General features: G+C 37.5%; 2 protein-coding genes across 2 annotated transcripts in view; one reads left to right on the forward strand and one right to left on the reverse strand.

Annotated features, from left to right (window-relative positions):
• Positions 1-20780, forward strand: part of METTL21A (methyltransferase 21A, HSPA lysine) — a 104246-nt gene that overhangs the window by 45925 nt on the left and 37541 nt on the right. The window lies entirely within an intron of this gene.
• The window catches only part of CREB1 (cAMP responsive element binding protein 1), an 86030-nt gene that overhangs the window by 26966 nt on the left and 38284 nt on the right, over positions 1-20780 (reverse strand). The window contains exons 4-5 of the mRNA XM_069075265.1: positions 9470-9570; positions 2220-2362 (exon numbers count right to left, since the gene is read on the reverse strand). Of these exons, the coding sequence (XP_068931366.1) occupies positions 2220-2362; positions 9470-9570 (244 nt within the window). The remainder of the gene's footprint in view (positions 1-2219; positions 2363-9469; positions 9571-20780) is intronic.

The raw sequence follows: 20780 nt of genomic DNA on the forward strand, positions 1-20780 counted from the left end.
CACTTAGGAAAAAAAAATCAAGCTATCATGGTAATTACTAGGAAATCACTAGAGTTAGGTGTAGCTGTGTTCATTTAATGGAAAATAGCTGCACAAGAGAGATAAAGAGAAAAGAATCCAAAAAGAGAAAAAGAATATTTATAACAATGAAAACCTATAATTTTGGGCACATGCCAGTAGGCATCAAATTCTTCATCTATAAAATGCAGGAAATGTCTCTGATAGCCTCTAAAGTCCCTTCCAGCTTCTTATCTGTGAAAAACTTTCCCCTAAGTTTTCTTTTAAATCTTTCAGCTGGTTAGCACAATGATAAAAACTAGTATTTTCCTATACTGACTAGAATACATAGAATGTATCATCATCAGTTTTTTTAAAGAATACTGGCTTTGGAGTAAGAGAATGTGGGTACAAATCCTGCCTCTGATACTTAATACTTGTGTAACTTTTAGCAAGTCGCCTAAGCTAGTTGGGCTGAAAGAATAGGGGATGTGACTATGCTTTGCAAAGTATCTAGAAAGACATAAGGTATGAGTTCTCTATATTCTTCCCTCCTTGGTCAATCAGTCTTCTAATAGTTCCTTATTCCCTTTTTGACTGGTATTTTTGCCTCACTTCATAAAAAGAACACAAATAAACTCCCTCCCATTATGAAATTCTTCTCACCCCCTTGTAATTAACTCATCTTCACTTAACTTTCTTTTAATTTAAATACCAATGAAATGATGAGATAGATTATAATGGCTATAATCACAGTTTATAATTGTTATTACATATCACAAAACTTCTGAAAAAAAAAAGAGCAGTACTTTATTTTTAAAATATTCTGTTCATTTCTCTTCTCCATAAACCTTTTCCTTTTCGATCTAAAGTATTTAGGTAATGGATAAGTGGAAATGTTTCTTTTCATATTAAAGTTATCTCAAAACTCTGTTTCTGTGAAAATTTTAATTAGGAAAAGCAAAATGAGTTCTTAAGGCAATAAGCAAGATTGATAAGGCCTGAGTGAGAAGGGGGAGCACTTTAAAGAGTATTCCTTTGGAGAGTGACAATTTTTAAAATTAGAGATACTAGAAAACTAATAGTTTTCTAGAAAACATGACTTCAAGACAGGAGAGCTGTGAACTTCTACTCATTGTTGAGACACAAACTTTTCCATAGAATTTAGCTATACCAGGGAATTAGGGACATGCATGAAAATAAACATGTAAATAGAATTTTTCAAGAGGAATTTTATCTGAGAAGCAAAAAGCAGGTTTTCTTATTTTCAATATTTTTCTATGTTTGGATCCATTATACTTATTACCAAATAAAACCATATCAATTATTACTTTACACTACAGATAGATATGAATATGGCAAGCCACAGCAACCAATTGTAAAATGTCAGAGATGGAGTCCTTTTCAAAATTACACTTTGGTGAAAGAATTCATTTTTACAGAGGAAAAGGGGTAAGGGTTACTTCTAAGTCTTAAAATGTATTCAAAATAGGTTTCTTCTATTTGAACACATTCTTTGAACTGTAAGAGTTGAAAATAGGGGTTACTTTGTTCATCTTTGAATCTCAATAACAGCACATAGTAGGTACTATAAAATTTTTGTTGAAATTAATTACTAGGGGGGCAGCCAGGTAGCATAGCGAGTAAGAGCACCAGCCCCAGTGTTGGGATGACTTGAGGATCGAATCCGGGCTCAGACACTTAGCACTACACCCAGAAATAACTGGCCATGTAACCCTGAGCAAGTTACTTAACCCCAACTGCTTTAAAAAAAAAAAAAAGAAATTAATTACTAGGGCGGCTAGGTGGTGCAGTACATAGAGCATGGGCTCTGGAGTCAGGAGGACCTGAGTTCAAATCCAGCTTCAGACACTTAATACAAAACTAGCCATGTGACCTTGGGCAAGTCACTTAGCCCCAACTGCCCTCCAAAAAAGCAAAAGAAAAAGAAAAAAGAAATGAATTACTAAGTAAACTTAAGGAGAGACAAATCTTAAAACAAAAAACAACCTACATGTTTTAGTTACATTACACACTTTCAGAAAACAGTTTGTTGTTGTTGTTCAGTCGTGTCCAGCTCTTCATAATCCATTTGAGGCTTTCTTGGCAAAAACACCGTAGTGGTTTGCCATTTCCTTCTCCAGTTCATTTTACAGATAAGGTAACAATTTAGTCACTCACTCTTCTCTTAGATTCTCTAGATATAAACGTGTATTACTCACTGTATTGCCCACTGCTTGTCTGGTAGATTGGAGTTGGCACCGTCACAGTCGTAATGGCTGGTGCCGATGTCTCCTCTTCAGACTTTTCTTCTTCAATCCTTGGCACTCCAGGTGCATCTGAGGATAAGTCATTCAAAATTTTCCTAGAAAAATAGTCAGTCATACAGATCAACATAAAAGTAAAACAAAGTGCCCTAGGTAAGCACAAGGTAATAGAAAAGAAAGTTCTGAGCATAACAAAAGTTACTAGTGGTTATGACTGACTACAAATTTGGCAATCTGGAGATTTACTAACTAAATAATATATTTTACAAAAAAACCTCAAACAAATAAGAACTGTTAAAGAGTTAATATATTGTCTAATTCTAGATCAAAGTAAAAGGTCTCACATAGTTTGTGTCAAGAAAATTCTTCCTTTGAGGGGACAGAGTCTGATGGAGTGCAAAGAGTCCTAGGTCTGAAGTTAAAGGACCTGGGCTCTAATACTGGCTCTGTCGTTTTTAAGATGCAAAGATAACAAAAAGGTCAAAAGGAAACACAGACAAGCAGGATTATTTTAAAAGTGGAATGCTAAATGGTGACATAAATTTGAACAATTATTGAGAGGGGACGCTAAAAGTGATGTTTCCTGAGGATGAGAACACCCAGATAATAGCTGATGGCATAGAAGCATAGGACAGGCAGGTGACAGAATGAACAGAACACTGAGCCTGGAGTCAGGAAGACACCTCTTCCAGAAAGTGAAGAAGAATTAAGAAGCCTCTTGACAAGGGTGAAAGAGGAGAGTGTAAAGTCGGGCTTGATGCTTAATATCAAAGCTAAGATCCTGGTAACTGGTCCTATCACTTCCTGGAAAACAGGGGAGGAAGAAATGGAAGCAGCGTCAAATTTTATATTCTTAGGCTCAAAAGTCACTGCAAATGGTGACTATAGCCATGAAATTAAAAGATGGTTGTTCCAGGGAAAGCTATTACAATGGAAGGGAAGAACAGGGAGGTGAAAGGGAATGAGTCAACCTTACTCTCAGTGGATTTGACTTGAGGAAATAACATACACACTCAATTGGGAATCTTATCCTATAGGAAAAGTAGGGGTGAAGGGGATAAGAGGAGGGATGACAGAAGGGAGGGTAGATTGGGGGAGGGGGTAATCAGAAGTAAACACTTTTGAAAAGGGACAGGGTCAAAGGAGAAAATAGAACAAATGGAGGGGTAGGTGAGGATGGAAAGAAATACAGTTAAGTCTTTCACAACATGAACACTATGGAAATGTTTTGCATAGCTACATATGTATAACCTATATTGAATTGTTTGTCTTCCCAATGGGGGTGGGTGAGGAAGGAAGAAAGGGAAAAAAAACCTGGAACTCAAAGTTTTGAAAACAAATGTTAAAAAATTGTTGTTCCATGTAACCAGGAAAGAAGATATACAGGCAATGGGGTACAGAAATTCATGTTGCCCTACAAGAAAGTAAGGGGGAAGGGAAATGATCGGGGAGAGGGGGAAAAGAGAGAGATAGGAGAGGACAGACTGGGGGAAGGAATAATCAGTATGTTTGCCATCTTGGGGTGGGGAGGGTAGGGGAGTGATGGGAAGAAAATTTGGAACTCAAAATCCTGTGGAAATGAATGCTGAAAACAAAATTAAATAAATCCTGGGAAAATAAATAAATAAATAGAGATAAATGAGAAAAAAAGGAGACACTTGTTCCTTGGAAAGAAAGCTATGGAAAATTTGGAGAGCATACTAAAAAGTAGAAATATCACCTTGTCAACAAAGGCTCATATAGTCAAAGTTATGGTCTTTTCAGTAGTAATGTATGGCTGTTGAGCACCAAAGAATTGATGATTTTGAATTGTGGTACTGGAGAAGACTTTTGAGAGTCCCTTGGATAGGAATGAGGTCAAATTAGTCAATACTTATACCAATTAGTTGAGGCTATTTACTGGAAGGTCAAATACTGAAGCTTAAATACTTTCGAAAAATAATGAGAAGACCCTAACGTTGAGAAAGATTGAAGGTAAAAGGAAAAGAGGACAACAGGGGATGAAATGGACAGACAGTATCATGGAAACAATGAACATGAACTTGGACAGACTTCAAGAGACAAGGGATGGGGTGGCCAGGTAGCACAGTGAGTAAGAGTATCAGCTCTAGTGTCGGGATTACCTGGGGATCAAATCCGGTTCCGACACTTAGCACCTACCCAGAAACACCTGGCCACATAACCTCGAGCAAGTTACTTAACCCTGATTGCTTTAAAAAAAAAAAAAAAGACAAGGAGCGGAGCTCAGCACCACAGGCTTTAGCCCCAAGGCGGGCCTGACCAGCCCCGGCTAGAGGGACTCTAGAACAGCAGCAGCTGTGGCAGTTTCCAGATTTATCAACACATAGATGAGAAGGACAAGGTGAGAGGCCAGTGCAGTCTGGACTTTGGGACCAGTAAGTGGGAATGCGTGGCTTTTACCCCTGGGGGGAGAAGCCACTGAGACACTCCGTGCCATCCAGCGCCACGTGATGGCTTCAGCTCCTGGCCTGCAGAGTGTAGGGGGACCAAGCACCAGTCTGAGGAGTAATCGCTCTTGCTTTAACCTGCTTGGATCTGGATTGCAGTCTAGGGTGGAGGTCCTGGGGTGTGTGTCCAGCTTGCCACAGCGTGTGAGACCTCAGAGAGGGCACCCATCTAATACCTCCGGCAGCTGAGAAAACCCCAGCGTTTGGGACAAAAGGTCCCATCTGGTGGCAGAGTCCTACTGTGGCAAAAAGCCCAAAAGTCAAGTCATTGAGTGGCAAAATGAGCAGGCAAAGGAAACAAAGCAGACAGAAGATTCCAACGTTACACTCCTATTTTGGGGACAAGAAGGAGCAAGGCATGGAACAGGAGGAAATCAGTGAAGTCAGAACTCCTGCACCAAAAGCTTCAAAGGAAAATAGGAGCTGGTTACTGGCCATAGAGGACCTTAAGAAGAAGATAAGAGAAATGGAGGAAAAATTGGGAAGAGAAATGAGAACTATGCAAGAAAATTATGAAATGAGAGTCAACAGCCTGACTGAGGAAAATAATACTTTAAAAAACAGACTGACTCAAATGGCAAAGGAGGCTCAAAAAGGCAATGAGGAGAAGAATGCCTTAAAAAGCCAAATTTGCCAGATGGAAAAAGAATCTCAAAAGCTCACTGAAGAGAATAATTCCTTCAGAATTAGATTGGAGCAAATGGAAGCTAGTGACTTTATGAGAAATCAAGATGATGTTAAACAGATCCAAACAAATAAAGAATGGAAGGCAATGTGAAATATCTCATGGGGAAAACCACTGACCTGGAAAATAGATCCAGGAAAGATAATTTAAAAATTATTGAACTACCAGAAAGCCATGATCAAAGTAAGAACCTAGAAAGCATCCTCCAGGAAGTTCTCAAAGAAAACTGCCCTGATGTTTTAGAACTGGAGCTCAAAATAGAGTTTGAAAGAATCCACTGATCACCTCCTGAAAAAAGATCCCCAAAAGAAAACTCCTAGGAATATTATAGCCAGGTTCCGGAATTCCCAGATTAAGGAGAGAATATTACAAGCAGCCAGGAAGAAACAATTTGAATATTGTGGAAACACAATCAGGATAACCCAGGATCTGGCAGCTTCTACACTGAGGGATCAAAGGGCTTGGAATGTGATATTCCGGTGGTCAAGGGATCTGGGATTAAAACCAAGAGTCACCTACCCAGCAAAACTGACTATCATGTTTCAGGGGAAAATATGGTCATTCAGTGGAATAGAGGACTTTCAAGCATTCTTGCTGAAAAAACCAGAGTTGAATAGAAAATGTGACATTCAGATACAAGAAGCAAGAGAAGCATGAGAAGGTAAACAGGGAAAAGAAATCATAAGGAACTTATCAAAGTTGAACTATTAACATTCCTACATGGAAAAACAATAATTGTAACTTATGAAACTTTTCTCATTAGTTGGAGGGATTAGAAATATACATATATCTATATATGAGGGTATATGGGCATATGAATACATATGTGTATGTGTGTGTATATATGTTTACAGGTATACACAGATAGAGGGCACAGGACCAATTTAACAGGAAGGGACGATACTTAAAAAGGTGAAATTAAGAGGTGAGAGGAATATACTGAGAGGAGATGGGGAGAGACAGTTTGGGGTAAACTATCTCATACAGAAGAGGCAAGGGAAAATGGTTACAATGGAGGGGAAGAATAGGAAGGCAAAAGGGAATGGGTCAACCTTATTCCCATTGAATCTGGCTTGAGGAGGGAGTGAAATACACACTAAATAGAGTATCTCACCCTCCAGGAGAATGGGGGGGAAGGGGATGAGAAGGGGAATGATGGAAAAGAGGGTAGGCTGGGGGAGAGGGAAGTTGGAAGCACCCACTTTGAAAAGGAATGGATCAGGGTGGAGAGTGGAGCGGGTGGGAGGTGGGATGAGGGTGGAGAGTGGAGCAGGTGGGAGGTGGAATGGGAGGGAGGGAAGTGTAGTCAGTCTTTTACAATATATCTACTATGTTGTTGTTTTGCATTAGCCACACATGTACAACCTATACTGAACTGCTTGTCTTCCCAGTGGGGGTGGGTGATGGGGAAGGAAGGGAATGAATCTGGAATTGAAAGTTTTAAAATCAAATATTCAAATATATATATGTACATATATATGTTTGTGTGGTGTGTGTGTGTGTGTGTGTGTGTGTGTATATACACACACTATTATTAATACCATCTTACATGTAATTGGGAAATAAGATATACAGGCACTGGCGCATAGATATCCACTGGAGAAGTTGAAAGATGTATGGTAGAAAATATGGGAGAGAGCATATTGGAGGAGGGGATATCCTGTGGGACTGCTATTTTGGGGCGGTGGGTAGGGGAAAAACGGGGAGAAAATTTGTAACTCAAAATCTGGCAGAAAAGAATGATGTAAATCAGAAGTTAATAAAGCATTTTTTTAAGTAAAAAAAAAAAAAGAAAAAAAAAGCAACTGGAGGGGCAACTAGGTGGTATAGTGAATAAAGCACCGGCCCTGGAGTCAGGAGGACCTGAGTTCAAATCTGGTCTCAGACACTTAACACTATTAGCTCTGTGACCTTGGGCAAGTCACTTAACCCTGATTGCCCTGCCTTCCACCTCCACAAAGGAACCCTCCCCCCAAAAAAAGAAAAGAAAAAGCAACTGGAAAGGTAAGAGAATGAGTTTAGTATAGTATCATGGAATTCAGGCAGGATGACAGATTTAGGGATGGTAATGGTAATTTGAAGATCTTCCCTGCCCCTTAATAGGCCAAATGTAATCACATGGAGCCTGTAGTGGGAGGAGTTTGCTGAAGGGTGAAGCAGAGCCCAGAGGAAGCTGGGAGTCAGAACAAGTTAGCATGGTGGAAGAGAGAGGACGCAGGCAAGGAGACAGGTGGGCTCGGATTTGTTTGTTTGTGGGAAGGCTAAAGTATGGTGTGGTCCCTGCTGTGTTATGGTGTAGTAACTTCTTGATATGATGGATTTAACTTTCTGGTGCTGGGATCTGGCTTTCTGGTGTCTGAATAAATGTTTTGCTTCTATTTTATATATGGAGAAATCTGCCATATTTTGTGATTCAGAACTATGCTGGCATATTTATAGTTGCCACTGGTGCTGTGAATATTGCACTGGCGCTACAGGGGTGAAAGGGATGTATGAAGTTACTGAATACATATTTGTTAAGTCGCTTTTCAGCTGTGTTTGATTCTTCTTTACCCCATTTGGAGTTTTCTTGGTAAAAACTTCCAGCTCAATTTATAAGGAAAATGAAGCAGAGATTTAAGTTTAAGTGACTTGCCCAGGGTCACATAGCTAGTACGTGTGTGAGGCTGGATATGAACTCAGAAAGATGAGTCTTCCTGACTCCAGGCTCCATACTCTATCCATTGTGCCACCTAGCTTCCTTGAGTATATGTAATCCTGAACCTTTTTAAAGACTAAGAAACTGAGGCCCAGAGTCAGAATAGGAAAAGAGCTGAGATTTAACTCAGGCCCTTTAACTTTGGGAAAAAGTTCTAAAAAAAACTGGTAGCTAACAACCTGAGAAGAGGATAGTCTCAGAAACAGCCATTAGATTTGACAATACGATTTCTGAAAAAGAAGCTTTGTTCAAAGTAGGAATAAAAACCAGATTTGAAGAAATTAAGGAGAGGATGGGATGGTAAAGAATTTGTAGTTTAAAGTAAACATTACTGCTAGAGAGAAAAACTATGTATGGCTTGCTCTTATTGACTGTTTTAATTTGCTTCATGTTAAAAAATGTAGTATATCCTGGCCTTAAGAGATGTGTAAAAATTTAAGTTATAATGCTAAGTGGATATATCTGACAGGAAACCAAAAATGAGACTGCCTATAAACTGGTAAAAATATACCCAGTTCAAGTAGAGAGTGAATTCAGTTGAGCAAAATTCCTGAAGGCGTCAACATTGGTTTATAAATATATACTTAGCAAAATGAATTTGGCTCTAAAGACATCAACTGAACTAATTTGTCTTTAGGCAAATTAAAAAAAAGACTACAAATAAGATTTCAAGAGTTATTCTCCAGTTCCTTAATAGAGCACAGAGAAACACACAATAATGAGATGACCAATAATGTTAGATAGATAGGGTAATGACAAGCAGTGTGGCATAGGGGACAGAGCTGGTTTTGGAGTCAGGAAGGCCTGAATTCAAGTTCTGCCACTGACACATAACAGCTGTGTGACAACAGGCAAGTCACTTAACCTCTTAGTGACCTGGACAACTCCCTAAGATTCTAAGTTGAACAAATGGCGTTGATCAACAATGGTAGAGAAAATTTCCCCACTGGAGTTTTTTCAGGCTGAAGACACTGGTCCAGATATAACAAGAGTACAAAAACAAAAAAGTAGAAAGATTATTACCACTGTCAATTTTGGCAAGGGAATTTGTGGAATTTTCCTTTTGTTATGGTTTGAGCAAGGGGGGATCTTCAGAGAACAAAGGCTGCTAAGGGCCATAAGGAGTATTTATATAATAAGGTAATATGGTAAAAAGAGCCTGGGACTAGTGTGCTACTAACTGAACTCAGTCTTTATTCCTAACACTTTAATTCTAAAGATGGTGTCCATTATTTCCAGGAGAACATAAACTCCCCAAGAGCTGAGGTTGTATATAATTTCAGAACACCAGTCTCTAAACACAGGGCCTTATACATAGTAGAGATTTAATAACTACTTGTTTGAATTTCTGTACCTGTAGGAGGGCCGCCTTGAAAGAATTTCTCTTCTTTTTTGAGAATCTGTGACACTGTCTACTGATTCCTGTGAATCTTCACTCTCTGCAATAGTAGAAATCTAAAAAGAAACAAAATTGTGCCACTTCAATTGAGTTCTGTTCACATAGTTATTTTACATATAAGTGGAAGTCAAGAACATGACCAACATGTTTCAGATGGAATAAAGGGTTTCACGAAAAAGATAAACACTGATTCCTTTTGTCTCAGTCCCTTACCATGTAGAGGGCAAATATTCTAGATCTATAACAGTTTGTCAATGTTAGGATATACCTAAATTCAACCTTCATGCTCAACAAAAAAAAGTACTGAAGGAAGTTAATCTCGAGTAGACAAGTCATTTAACTTTGGGTGCTTCAGTTTCCTCATCTGTAAAATGAAAGGCTCTGGAAGCTATGATATCTTTTAGCTCTAAATTCTATGAATTCTACGAATGGATCAATTTTCCTTCTATCTGTTTATATTTTACTTTCTGGAAACCAAGACCATATTGCAAAACTCCCATGGGGTTGAGGGGAGGAGAGACTGCCACTGTTCTGGCTGGTGAGTATGTCAAGAAGCCAGCTCTACCCAATCAGGGTACAGTCATGCTGCATTTGACTTCCAGAGCTCTTCTTTCCCGTTACTATGTATATGGATGACCATACTCTTCAACTCCAACCTAGATGTCTGTTCTTGAACCATAATAAAATTAATTCTGCCATTGCTACTGGAAAGAGTGTGTCAATCTACTCTCCTACAGTTCCATTCATAATGCCTGGAACTTTTCAAAATAAAATACCTATCTCTGGCCAATACTTCTCATCTCCCTTTATCAGAATGTAATCTTCTTGAAGGCATGCTTGTTTTTGTATTTGTATCCTCAGCTCTTGGCAGAGTTCTGGGCACGAAGTTTAATAAATGCTTTTAAAAATCTATGCATTAATTTTCATTTAAATGAAACTAATCAATAAATAGAATAAAAGAAAGCCTATCTCTATACCTAATTGTAATAAGCCTACTTAATTATGTAAACTTTCTTGTTTGTAATAAGAATTGTACCATGTACTGATGGACATTGACAGCTGCTTCTGAAAGCAGGAATAGGCATGTTATGCTCTGGAAATCAGTCTAGCAAGTAAACTCAATCTTTGACAAACATTGCAACTCCAATACTTCCAAGAATCTTTTTTTTTTTTTTGGTAATCGAGGCACCCCCTCCACCAATGCAGATCATAACTCTTTTGTAAAATGTTCTTTGAAAACTGTAGAGGCCAAAAAAAAAAATCATCACTCAGCAGCCAGTATGGAGAAAGCCTCTCCAAACTTACTAAGCTTGTCCTTGAACAGCAGGAACAGACTATCACTGAGCATATATGCCAAACCTTTTCAGCCTGGCAAAACTTAAGCTATAATGATGTATTATCTAAAATCCTAATTATCTTCACAAGATGATTTATTAGAGTAGGGCTTCAGTAGAAAAGGACACATACTAGGATCTAGGTCTAAAGCTAGAGGGACTGTAAGAGCTATTTAGTACCATTCTTTTATTTCAGAGATGAGGAAACTTAGGTCCAGGAACAAAGGTCACAAAGGAATTATCAGAGGCAGGACTGGAAGCCAGTGAGTCTTAAATTTTATGTAACAGTTGAAAAACAGCTTCCACATGCACTATCAATCTATTTAATGTCTTTCTGAGGCTGGTATATCAGGGATTTTCTCCATTTTACAAAACAGGAAAATGAGGTTTTGAGAGGATAAGGTTTGTTTCCGTATTTAAACAGGCAGCATGAAGTAAATGGCAATGTTGGAACTTTGGCTTGGCTAGTCCTGCCTGATTTGAAGAATACTGAAGGTTGTACTTCAATATGTCAAGTACTTATGAGTACACTTCAATTTCATGTTATATGTGAATGAGGGAAAGTTGGCAAGGGTGGGTAAATGGAGATGCAGGTAAAGAGGGCAGTTACAGGAACGGGAGGAGGGAAGATGTTCAGCAGGCTCCAAGACTGAGGTGAGGTAAAGCAACCTTACTACATTAGACTGTTGCCTGGAGTTGTCCAAGATCTTGCTTATTTACATTGCCCTTCTTTGAAAGTGCTTAATTTTAGGTCAGAATCATGGGCTAAATGCTGCCAGAATTTATTTATTTGAATGTTTAGGTAAAGTTAAAAATAGAACCATTTTTGGCCTTGATTTCCAAAGACAAGAAGACTGTCCTTTGGAAAGCAGAGGTGTCTCATTAAGAGGGGACTCAAAAAGTCCCTTCTTCAGCATGTAATAGCATCCCCACATACTAGAACTCTTTATGAGCATGGGCATAAACGGTCAAGTACACTCACCTAGATTTTGTAGTTTTCAATACTATTATCATGCCTTTTTTTTTTGCTTCTTTATCCCAAATTATCCCTTAAACATGTAGGACTAGTCTTTTTAGTATTTGGGTCACTTAGCCCCACAGGAATCATGCAAGAAGGTCTTCATAGTCACTGGAATGTTATACAACTGTATATACTTAATTGTAAATATTGGAAGTGGTCAATAGTTTGATATCTTTGTTTTTTAAAAACAAAACAAAAAACCTGACCTTTGAAATGCTAAACTATCCACTGATGTCTTCAATACTTCTTGGGAAGTTCTTGGGGAGGGAAAGTTATTTCCTGGCTGACCTTGGCATTAAATCATGCATTATCACTCCAAAGTCTGATCAAATCAAGTCAAAGATATAGTGGAGGTTCCACCCAACAGATGTGGTACATAAGTTTAATTTTGATTTTTCTTTTTTTTGCTTTTTGGAAGAGGGAGGGCAGGGCAATTAGTATTAAGTGACTTGCCCAAGGTCACATGGCTAGTAAGTGTTAAGTGTCTGAGGCTGGATGTGAATTCAGGTCTTCCTGACTCCAGGGCTGGTGCTCTACTCAGTGTGCCACCTAGCTGCCCCTAATTTTGATTTCTTTACAGAAATTTGCTTTAAAGTAAACTTTAAAATGTTCTAAAGTCAGGGTGGCCGGGTGGCGCAGTGAATAGAGCACCAGCCCTGGAGTCAGGAGGACCTGAGTTCAAATGCAGCCTCAGACCCTTAAAATAGAAACTAGCCATGTGACCTTGGGCAAGTCATTTAACTCCAATTGCCCTACAAAAAGGAAAAAAAAGAAGAAACAAAACCTGGAATTAAAAAAAAAAACTTTCTAAAGTCAAACTGCAGTTGTATTACAGAAGAGTAAAAGCTGACATTTGGTTAGAAGCAGCTCTGGCTTCCACCTTCCCCAAACCATGTAAAAAGGGAACTCTGAACAAACTTTGGAGCTGCAGAGCCGACAAAATGACACAGAGAAGCAAACCTCCTGCTGAGGAGAGCCCAGCAGGCTGGCAGGAATAGGCCAGTGCAGCTCTCTGGGAGCCCAGACTGGAAGGTTTTAGCCCCAAGGCGGGCCTGACCAGCTACTGGCTGGAGGGACTCCAGATCACTAGCACCTGTGGTGATCCAGAATTATCAACACATAGATGCTAAGGACAAAATGAGTGGTCAGTGCAGTGTGGACTTTGGGACCCAGTAGGTGGGAGTGCATTGGCTTTTGCCCCCAGGGCAAGAAGCCACTGAGCCGTCAGGCACAGCCAGTGCCATGTGGCAGCTTCAGCTCCTGGCCTGCAGAGTGTAGGGGGACCAAGTGACCAGTCTGAGGGGTAATCCCTCTTGCTTTAACCTGCTTGGATCTGGATTGCAGTCTAGGATGGAAGTCCTCTGGTGTGTGACCAGCTCACCAGACCGTGTGGAGGCTTCAGAGAAGGAACCCAACTAATACCTTTGGCAGCTGAGAAAACCCCAGCGTTTGGGACAAAAGCTCCCCTGTCTGGTGGCAGAGTCCTACTGTGGCAAAAAGCCCAAAAGTCAAGTGACTGAGGGGCAACATGATCAGGCAAAGGAAACAAAGCAAACAGAAGATTCCTACATTAGATTCTTATTTTGGGGACAAAAAGGATCAAAGCATGGAACAGGAGGAAGACAGTGAAGTCAGAACTCCTGCACCAAAAGCTTCAAAGGAAAATACAAGCTGGTTACATGCCATAGAGGACCTTAAGAAGCAGATATGAGAAGTGGAGGAAAAATTGGGAAGAGAAATGAGAACAATGCAAGAAAATTACAAAATGAGAGTCAACAGCCAGACTGAGGAAAATAATACCTTAAAAAACAGACTAACTCAATTGGCAAAAGAGGCTCAAAAAAGGCAATAAGGAGAAGAATGCCTTAAAAAGCCAAATTTGCCAGATGGAAAAAGAATATCAAAAGCTGAGGAGAACCATTCCCTCAGATTTAGGAAGGAGTAAAGGGAAGCCAGTGATTTTATGAGAAATCAAGATGATGTTAAACAGATCCAAACAAATGAAAGAATGGAAGGCAATGTGAAATATCTCATGGGAAAAACCACTGACCTGGAAAATAGATCCAGGAGAGATAATTTAAAAATTATTGGACTACTTGAAAGTCACGATCAAAGAATGAACCTAGAAATCATCCTCCAAGAAATTCTCAAGGAAAATTGCCCTGATATTTTAGAACCAGAAGGCAAAACAGAGGTTGAAAGAATCCACCAATCACCTCCTGAAAAATATCCCAAAAAGAAAACTCGTAGGAATATAATAGCCAGGTTCCAAAATTCCCAGATCAAGGAGAGAATATTACGAGCAGCCAGGAAGAAACAATTTGAATATTGTGGAAACAAAATCAGGAGAACGTAGGATCTGGCAGCTTCTACACTAAGGGATCAAAGGGCCTGGAAGATGGTATTCTGGAGGGCAAAGGAGATGGGATTAAAACCAAAAATCACCTACCCAGCAAAACTGAGTATTATGTTTCAGGAGAAAATATGGTCATTTAGTGGAATAGAGGACTTTCAAGCATTCTTGCTGAAAAAAAAAAACAGAATTGAATAGAAAATTTGACATTCAGATACAAGAAGCAAGAGAAGCTTGAGAAGGTAAACAGGGAAAAGAAATCATAAGCCACTTATCAAAGTTGAACTATTAACATTCCTACATGGAAAAATGATAATTGTAACTGATGAAACTTTTCTCAGTATGGAAATAGTTGAAGGGAATAGAAATATATATATATATATGTCTATATCGGAGGGTAAACGGGCATATGAATACATATGTAAATGTGTGTATATATGCTTAGAGGTATACATAGACAGAGGGCACAGGACCAATTTAACAGGAAGAGATGATACTTAAAAGGTGAAATTAAGAGGTGAGAGAGGAATATAATGAGAGGAGATGGAGAGACACAGAATGAAGTAAGCTATCTCATATAGAAGAGGCAAGGGAAAATGGTTACAATGGAGGGGAAGAACAGGAAGCAAAAGGGAAGGGGTCAACCTTATTCTCATTGAATTTGGCTCAGGGAGGGAATGAAATAACACACTAAATGGGGTATCTCACCCTACAGGAGGATAGGGGGGAAGGGGATGAGAAGAGGGATGATGGAAGGGAGGGCAGGCTGGGGGGGAGGTTGGAAGGGAAGTTGGAAGCACTCACTTTTGAAAAAGGACGGGATCAAAGTAGAGAATAGAACAAGTGGGAGGTGGAATAGTAGGGAGGGAAATATAGTCAGTCTTTTACAATGTATCTTCTATGTTAATGTTTTGCATTAACTAATATGTACAACCTATATTGAACTGCTTATCTTCCCAGTAAGGGTGGGTGACAAAAGAGGAAGGGAATGAATCTGGAATTCAAAGTTTTAAAATCAAATGTTAAAAATTATATATATACACACACACTATTATTAATACTATTTTACATGTAATTGGGAAATAAGATACAGGCACTGGGGCATAGAGATCCACCATGCCCTACTGGAAAGTTGAAGGGGGTATGGGAGAAGATATGGGAGAGACCAGATTGGAGGAGGAGATATCCTGTGGGATTGCTATTTTGGGGTGGTGGGTACAGGAAAAACGGGGAGAAAATTTGCAACTAAAAATCTAGCAGAAATTAATGATGTAAACCAGAAGTTAATAAAGCATTTGAAAAATGAAAAAAAAAAAAATTGACATTTGGTTGGGCCTCCTTTGAAATTCTTTAGATATTTGAATACAGATGAGTTCCACCAGACTCGGTCTCCCTAACAGAGATTACAAATGTTTGTCATCATGTTTTCTTTCATTTAATTTTTTTAAAAAATAAAACAAAAACCCTCCATTATTTTTTTATTTCTAAATTTTCTCCTTCCACCCATCCCCCTCCACACGCCCCCCATTGGAAGGCAAGAAATAATGATAACTACTACAAATATGAAATCATGCAAAACATTTCCATATCAGCCATTTTTGTGAGGGTGGGAAGCAAAATAAAAATATGCTTCCAGTTGCACTCAAAAGTCCATATCCACCTTTGTGGAGGTGGGTAGCATTTTTTCATCAGGAGTCTTTTGGAATTGTGGATTAATGAACTGATCAGAGTAGCTGAGTCTTTTACTATTGTTTATTGTTATAATATTGCTGTTACTTTGTACAATGTTTTCTTAGATCTGTTCATTTCTCTTTCCATCAAGTTATATGGGTCTTCCTCGTTTTTTTTCCAAAACCATCTCCATTATTTCACATCACAATAATATTCCACCACAACTTATTCTACCATTCCCCAATTGATGGACATCCCCTCAAAAAGTGCTGCTATAAATATTTTTGTACAAATGGGTCTTTTTTATCCTTCTTTGGGGGTATAGATCTAGTACTGATGGGTCAAAGGGTGTTCACAGTTATAGTCTGTTGGGTATAGTTCTCAATTGTTCTCTAGAACAGCTGGACCTATTCAAAGCTTCATCAACATGATACATTACTGTATTTACTTTTCCACATCAACCATAGCATTTATCATTTTCCTTTTATCATATTAATCATTCTGACAGATGTGAGATGGTACATCAAAGTAGTTTTAATTTGAATTTCTCTAATCAATAAAGCTTCAGAGTATTTTTAATATGACTACTTATAACTTTGATGATTTCTTCTGAAAACTGCCACCTTCCTATGCTTTGATTATTTATCAATTGGGGAATGACTTATTTTGTAAATCTGACTCAGTTCCCTATGTTTGTGAAATAAGACCTCTGTAAATACTATAAATTCCACATCTCTCTCCTAGTTTCTTGCTCTCCTCCTAATTTTGGCTGCATTTGGTTTTGTTTGTACAAAAACCTCATGTAATCAAAATCACCCATTTTATCTCCCATGACGCTCTCTATCTCTTAGTTATGAACTCTTTCTTTTATCCATAGGTCTGCTGGGTAATTTCCCCCCAAGTTCCCTAATTTGCTTACTGATATCCCCTTTTATGTCTACATGATGAACCCATTTTGAGCTTATCTTAGTATGTAGTATGAAATGTTAGTCTATGGCTAGTTTCTACCAAACTGGTTTCTAGTTTTCCCAGCATTTCTTGTCAGACACTGAGTTCTCAGGCCAATAGTTTGGATCTGTGGATTTGTCAAACACTAGACTACTGTGATCATCTACTTTTATATGTTGTACACTTGATTTATTACATTATTGTTCAACCATCCTATTTCTTATCCAGTTCTAGACTGTTTTGATAATTACTATTTTGTAGTATAGTTTGAGATCTGATATTGCTAGGCTACCTTTTTTTTAATGATACCCTTGATATTCCTAAACTTTTCTTTCTCCAGATGAAATTTTTAAAAATTACTTTTTCTAGCTCCATAAAATAATTCTTTGGTAGTCTGATTGGGATGGTACTGATTAAGTAAATAATTTAGGGTAGTGTCATTTTTATTATGTTGGTTCTACCTATTCATGAGCAAGTAATATTTCTCCAATTATTTTTATCATCTTTATTTGTGTGAAATGTTTTGTAATTGTGTTCATAGAGTTTCTGTCTCTTGGCAGGTAGATTCCCAAGTATTTTATACAGTGTGTAGTTATATCAAATGTAATTTATCTCTTGCTGCTGGACATTGTTGGCAATACACAGAAATAGAGGAACGGGTTTATTTTATATCCTGTAATTTCACTTAGGCGATTAATTACTTAAGCTAATTTAGCTGAATTTTCTAAAAGTTCTCTTAAAGATTCTCCAATTCTCCTAGGATTCTTATCATATCATCTGCAAAGAGTTTTATTTCCTCATTGTTCTATTTTTATTCTCTCAATTTCTTTTTCTTGTCTTATTGTGGTAGCATTTCTAATATAATATTCAGTAATAATGGACCATCCTTGTTTCACCCTGATTTAACTGGAAAGGCTTTTTACTTTATCTCCATTATTGATAATGGTTATAGATATAGGGTACTTATAACTTTAAGAAAATCTCCATTCATTACTATGCTTTCTAGTGTTTTTTTTTTAATAGGAATGGGTGTGGTATTTTGTCAAAAGCTTTTTCTCATCTATTAATACAATCATGATTTTTGTTACTGATATTGATCAATTATGCTTAATGTTGTCCTAATAGTCAATCAGGCCTACATTCCTGATATAAATACCACCTGGCCATAGTATATGATCTTTGGGATATATTGCTGCAATCTCTTTGCTAATATTTTATTTAATACTTATAGTTAATATTTCCAAATTTTAATGTTTTATTTATTTATATTGATGTTCATTATATTCATTAGGCAAACTGGGTTATAGTTTTCTGTTTTTGCTCTCCCTGGTTTAGCTATCAAAACCATATTTGTATCACAAACAGAATTTGGTAGAAATTTCTTTACCTATTGCTTCAAATACTTTATATAGCATTGGGATCACTTAAATGTTTGGAAGAATTCACTTGTAAATCCTGGTCCTGGAGATCTTTTCTTAGGGAACTCACTGATGGTTGCTCAATCTATTTTTCTAAGAGTTAATTTAGTTATTCTATTTCCTCTTCTGTTAATCTGGGCAATTAATATTTTTATAAATATCCATCCATTTCAATTAGATTGTGAGCTTAACTGGCATTTAAGTAGGTAAAATAATTCCTTATACTTGTTTTAATCTCATCTTCATTGGTGGTAAAATCAACCTTTTCATTTTTGATACTGGTAATTTGGTTTTCTTATTTTTAAAAATAAAGTTAACTAATGGCTTATTTTATTATCTTTTTACCTCCCATAAAACCAGCTCCTAGTTTTATTAGTTCAAAAAATTTTTTTAAACTTTCAATTTCATTAATCTTTCCTTTGATTTCCAAGATGTCTGTTCTGGGGTTTAGATGGGCTGGTTTTTCAAGTCACACACCTAATTCACTGATCTACTTTCTCTTATTGATACAAGTATTTAGAGATATAAAATTTTCCTTTCATACTGTTTTGGCTCTATCCCACAACAAATTTTGTTATATTGTCTCATTGTTGTCATTATCTTTAATGAAATTACTGTTTCTATGATTTGTTCTGACCCACTCATTCTTTATGATTATTTACTCTCCAATTAATTTTAGTCTATGCTTATTCTTTATTGAATGCAATTTTTATAGCATTATGGCCCCCAAAAGGTGTATCTAATATTTCTGCATTTGTTTGTGAGGTTTTTATATGCTAATACATGCTCAATTTTTGTGAGGGTAACATGTACAGCTGAAAAAAAAAGGTATACTCCTTTCTATTCCCACTAGTTTTTTCCCAGAGTTGTATCACATCTAACTTTTCGAAAAATCTATTTATCTTCTTGTTTTCTTTCTTATTTATTTTATGGTTGGAGTGTCTAAGTTTGAGACAGGTAAGTTAGGGTCCCTCACCAGTACAGTTTTACTATCTATTTCCTCCTATAATTCATTTAATGTTTCCTTCAAGAATGTGAATGCTATGTCATTTGTTGCATATATGTTTAGTCTATTACTTGTCTATGGTACATTTTAACAAAATGTAACTTCTCCCATTCTTTTCTAAGTAGGTCTAGTTTTGTTTTTGCTTTGTCTGAGATCATGATACTACTCCCCCCCCCCCCCTTTTAACTTTAGCTGAAACATATTAGATTCTGGTCCAGTCCCCTGTGTGTATGTTTTTTTTTTTCTGTTTCAAGTTTATCTTTAGTAAACAATATATATTAATGGATCTTGGTTTTCTAACTCATTCTGCTATTTTCTTGGCTTTTATGGGTGAGTCAATTCCATTCAAATTCAGTTATGATTGCTAACTGTGCATTTTCCTCTATCCTGTTGTTTTTTTTTTTAACCCTGCCCTCTACTTAGAAAAAAAATCTGTTTTAGCTTTTGATCACTGACTCCCTTAATTTACCCACCCCTTGCACTCCCTCCTCCTCCCTTTAGCTCCTTCTACTTCTCTATTGGGTAAGATAAATATCTATAACCCATAGTTTCTTTAGATTAGAGTGAGGTTCAAGTGCTGCCTGCTTCACCTCATTTCCTCCTCCACTGTAAAAACTCTCGTGTACCTTTTATGTGAAAAAAATTTCCCCATTCTTCCTCTCCCTTCCCCCTCCTCCCAATACATCCATTTTTCCTCACTTCTTTTTAGATCATCTCAACATAAGACTCATTCCTTCTGTCTCTTTCTATCTGTCCTAACAATAAAGTTTTAAAGAGTTACATGCATTACCCTTCAAAATAGAAATGTAAACACTTTAATAACTTTCTTCATAATTTTTCATTCAAGGCTACCTTTTTAAGCTTCTTCTTGAGTCTTACGTTTGAATTCCAAATTTCCTATTTAGCTCTGCTCTTTTCATCAGGAATGCTTGAAAGTTCTCTATTTCATTAAATATACATTTGCACCCCCCTATAGGATTATATTCAGTTTTGCTGGGTAGTTATATTTGGTTGAAACCCTAGCTCTTTTGCTTTCTGAAATATCATATTCCAAATCCCTCTGTTCCTTTATTATGGTGGATACTAATCCTCTCGATGGGTCCATTGTATTTGAATTCTTTTTTTCTAGTTGCTTGCACCATTTTCTTCTTGACCTGAGAGTTCTGGAAGTTGGTTATAATATTCTTAGGAGTTTTCATTTTGGGACCTCTTTCAGGTGGTGGCTAGTGGGTTCTTACAATTCTGTTTTGCACTCTGGTTCTATGCTATCTGAGCAGTTTCACTTTATGATTTTCAAATAGTCTCTCAAGGTATCCAAGGGGTCCCACAACAGCCTCAACCAAATTTTTGCTTACAACTACTTTTTGCTATCCCCAATGCTTTACTTAATTCATGTCCATCCCAAAAGGCTCTTTAAATTCAATTTATGGCTTTGTAAGTATTCCAATGTGCTTCATTTAAAAACAAAATTTTGGTTCATCTTATATATGGATAATAAAATCAATGACATGTTAA

The sequence above is a fragment of the Petaurus breviceps genome, unplaced genomic scaffold (assembly GCF_028583685.1).
Source record: "Petaurus breviceps papuanus isolate PSGF00001 unplaced genomic scaffold, PetGlider_PUasm1.0 90903, whole genome shotgun sequence".
Lineage (NCBI taxonomy): Eukaryota > Metazoa > Chordata > Mammalia > Diprotodontia > Petauridae > Petaurus > Petaurus breviceps.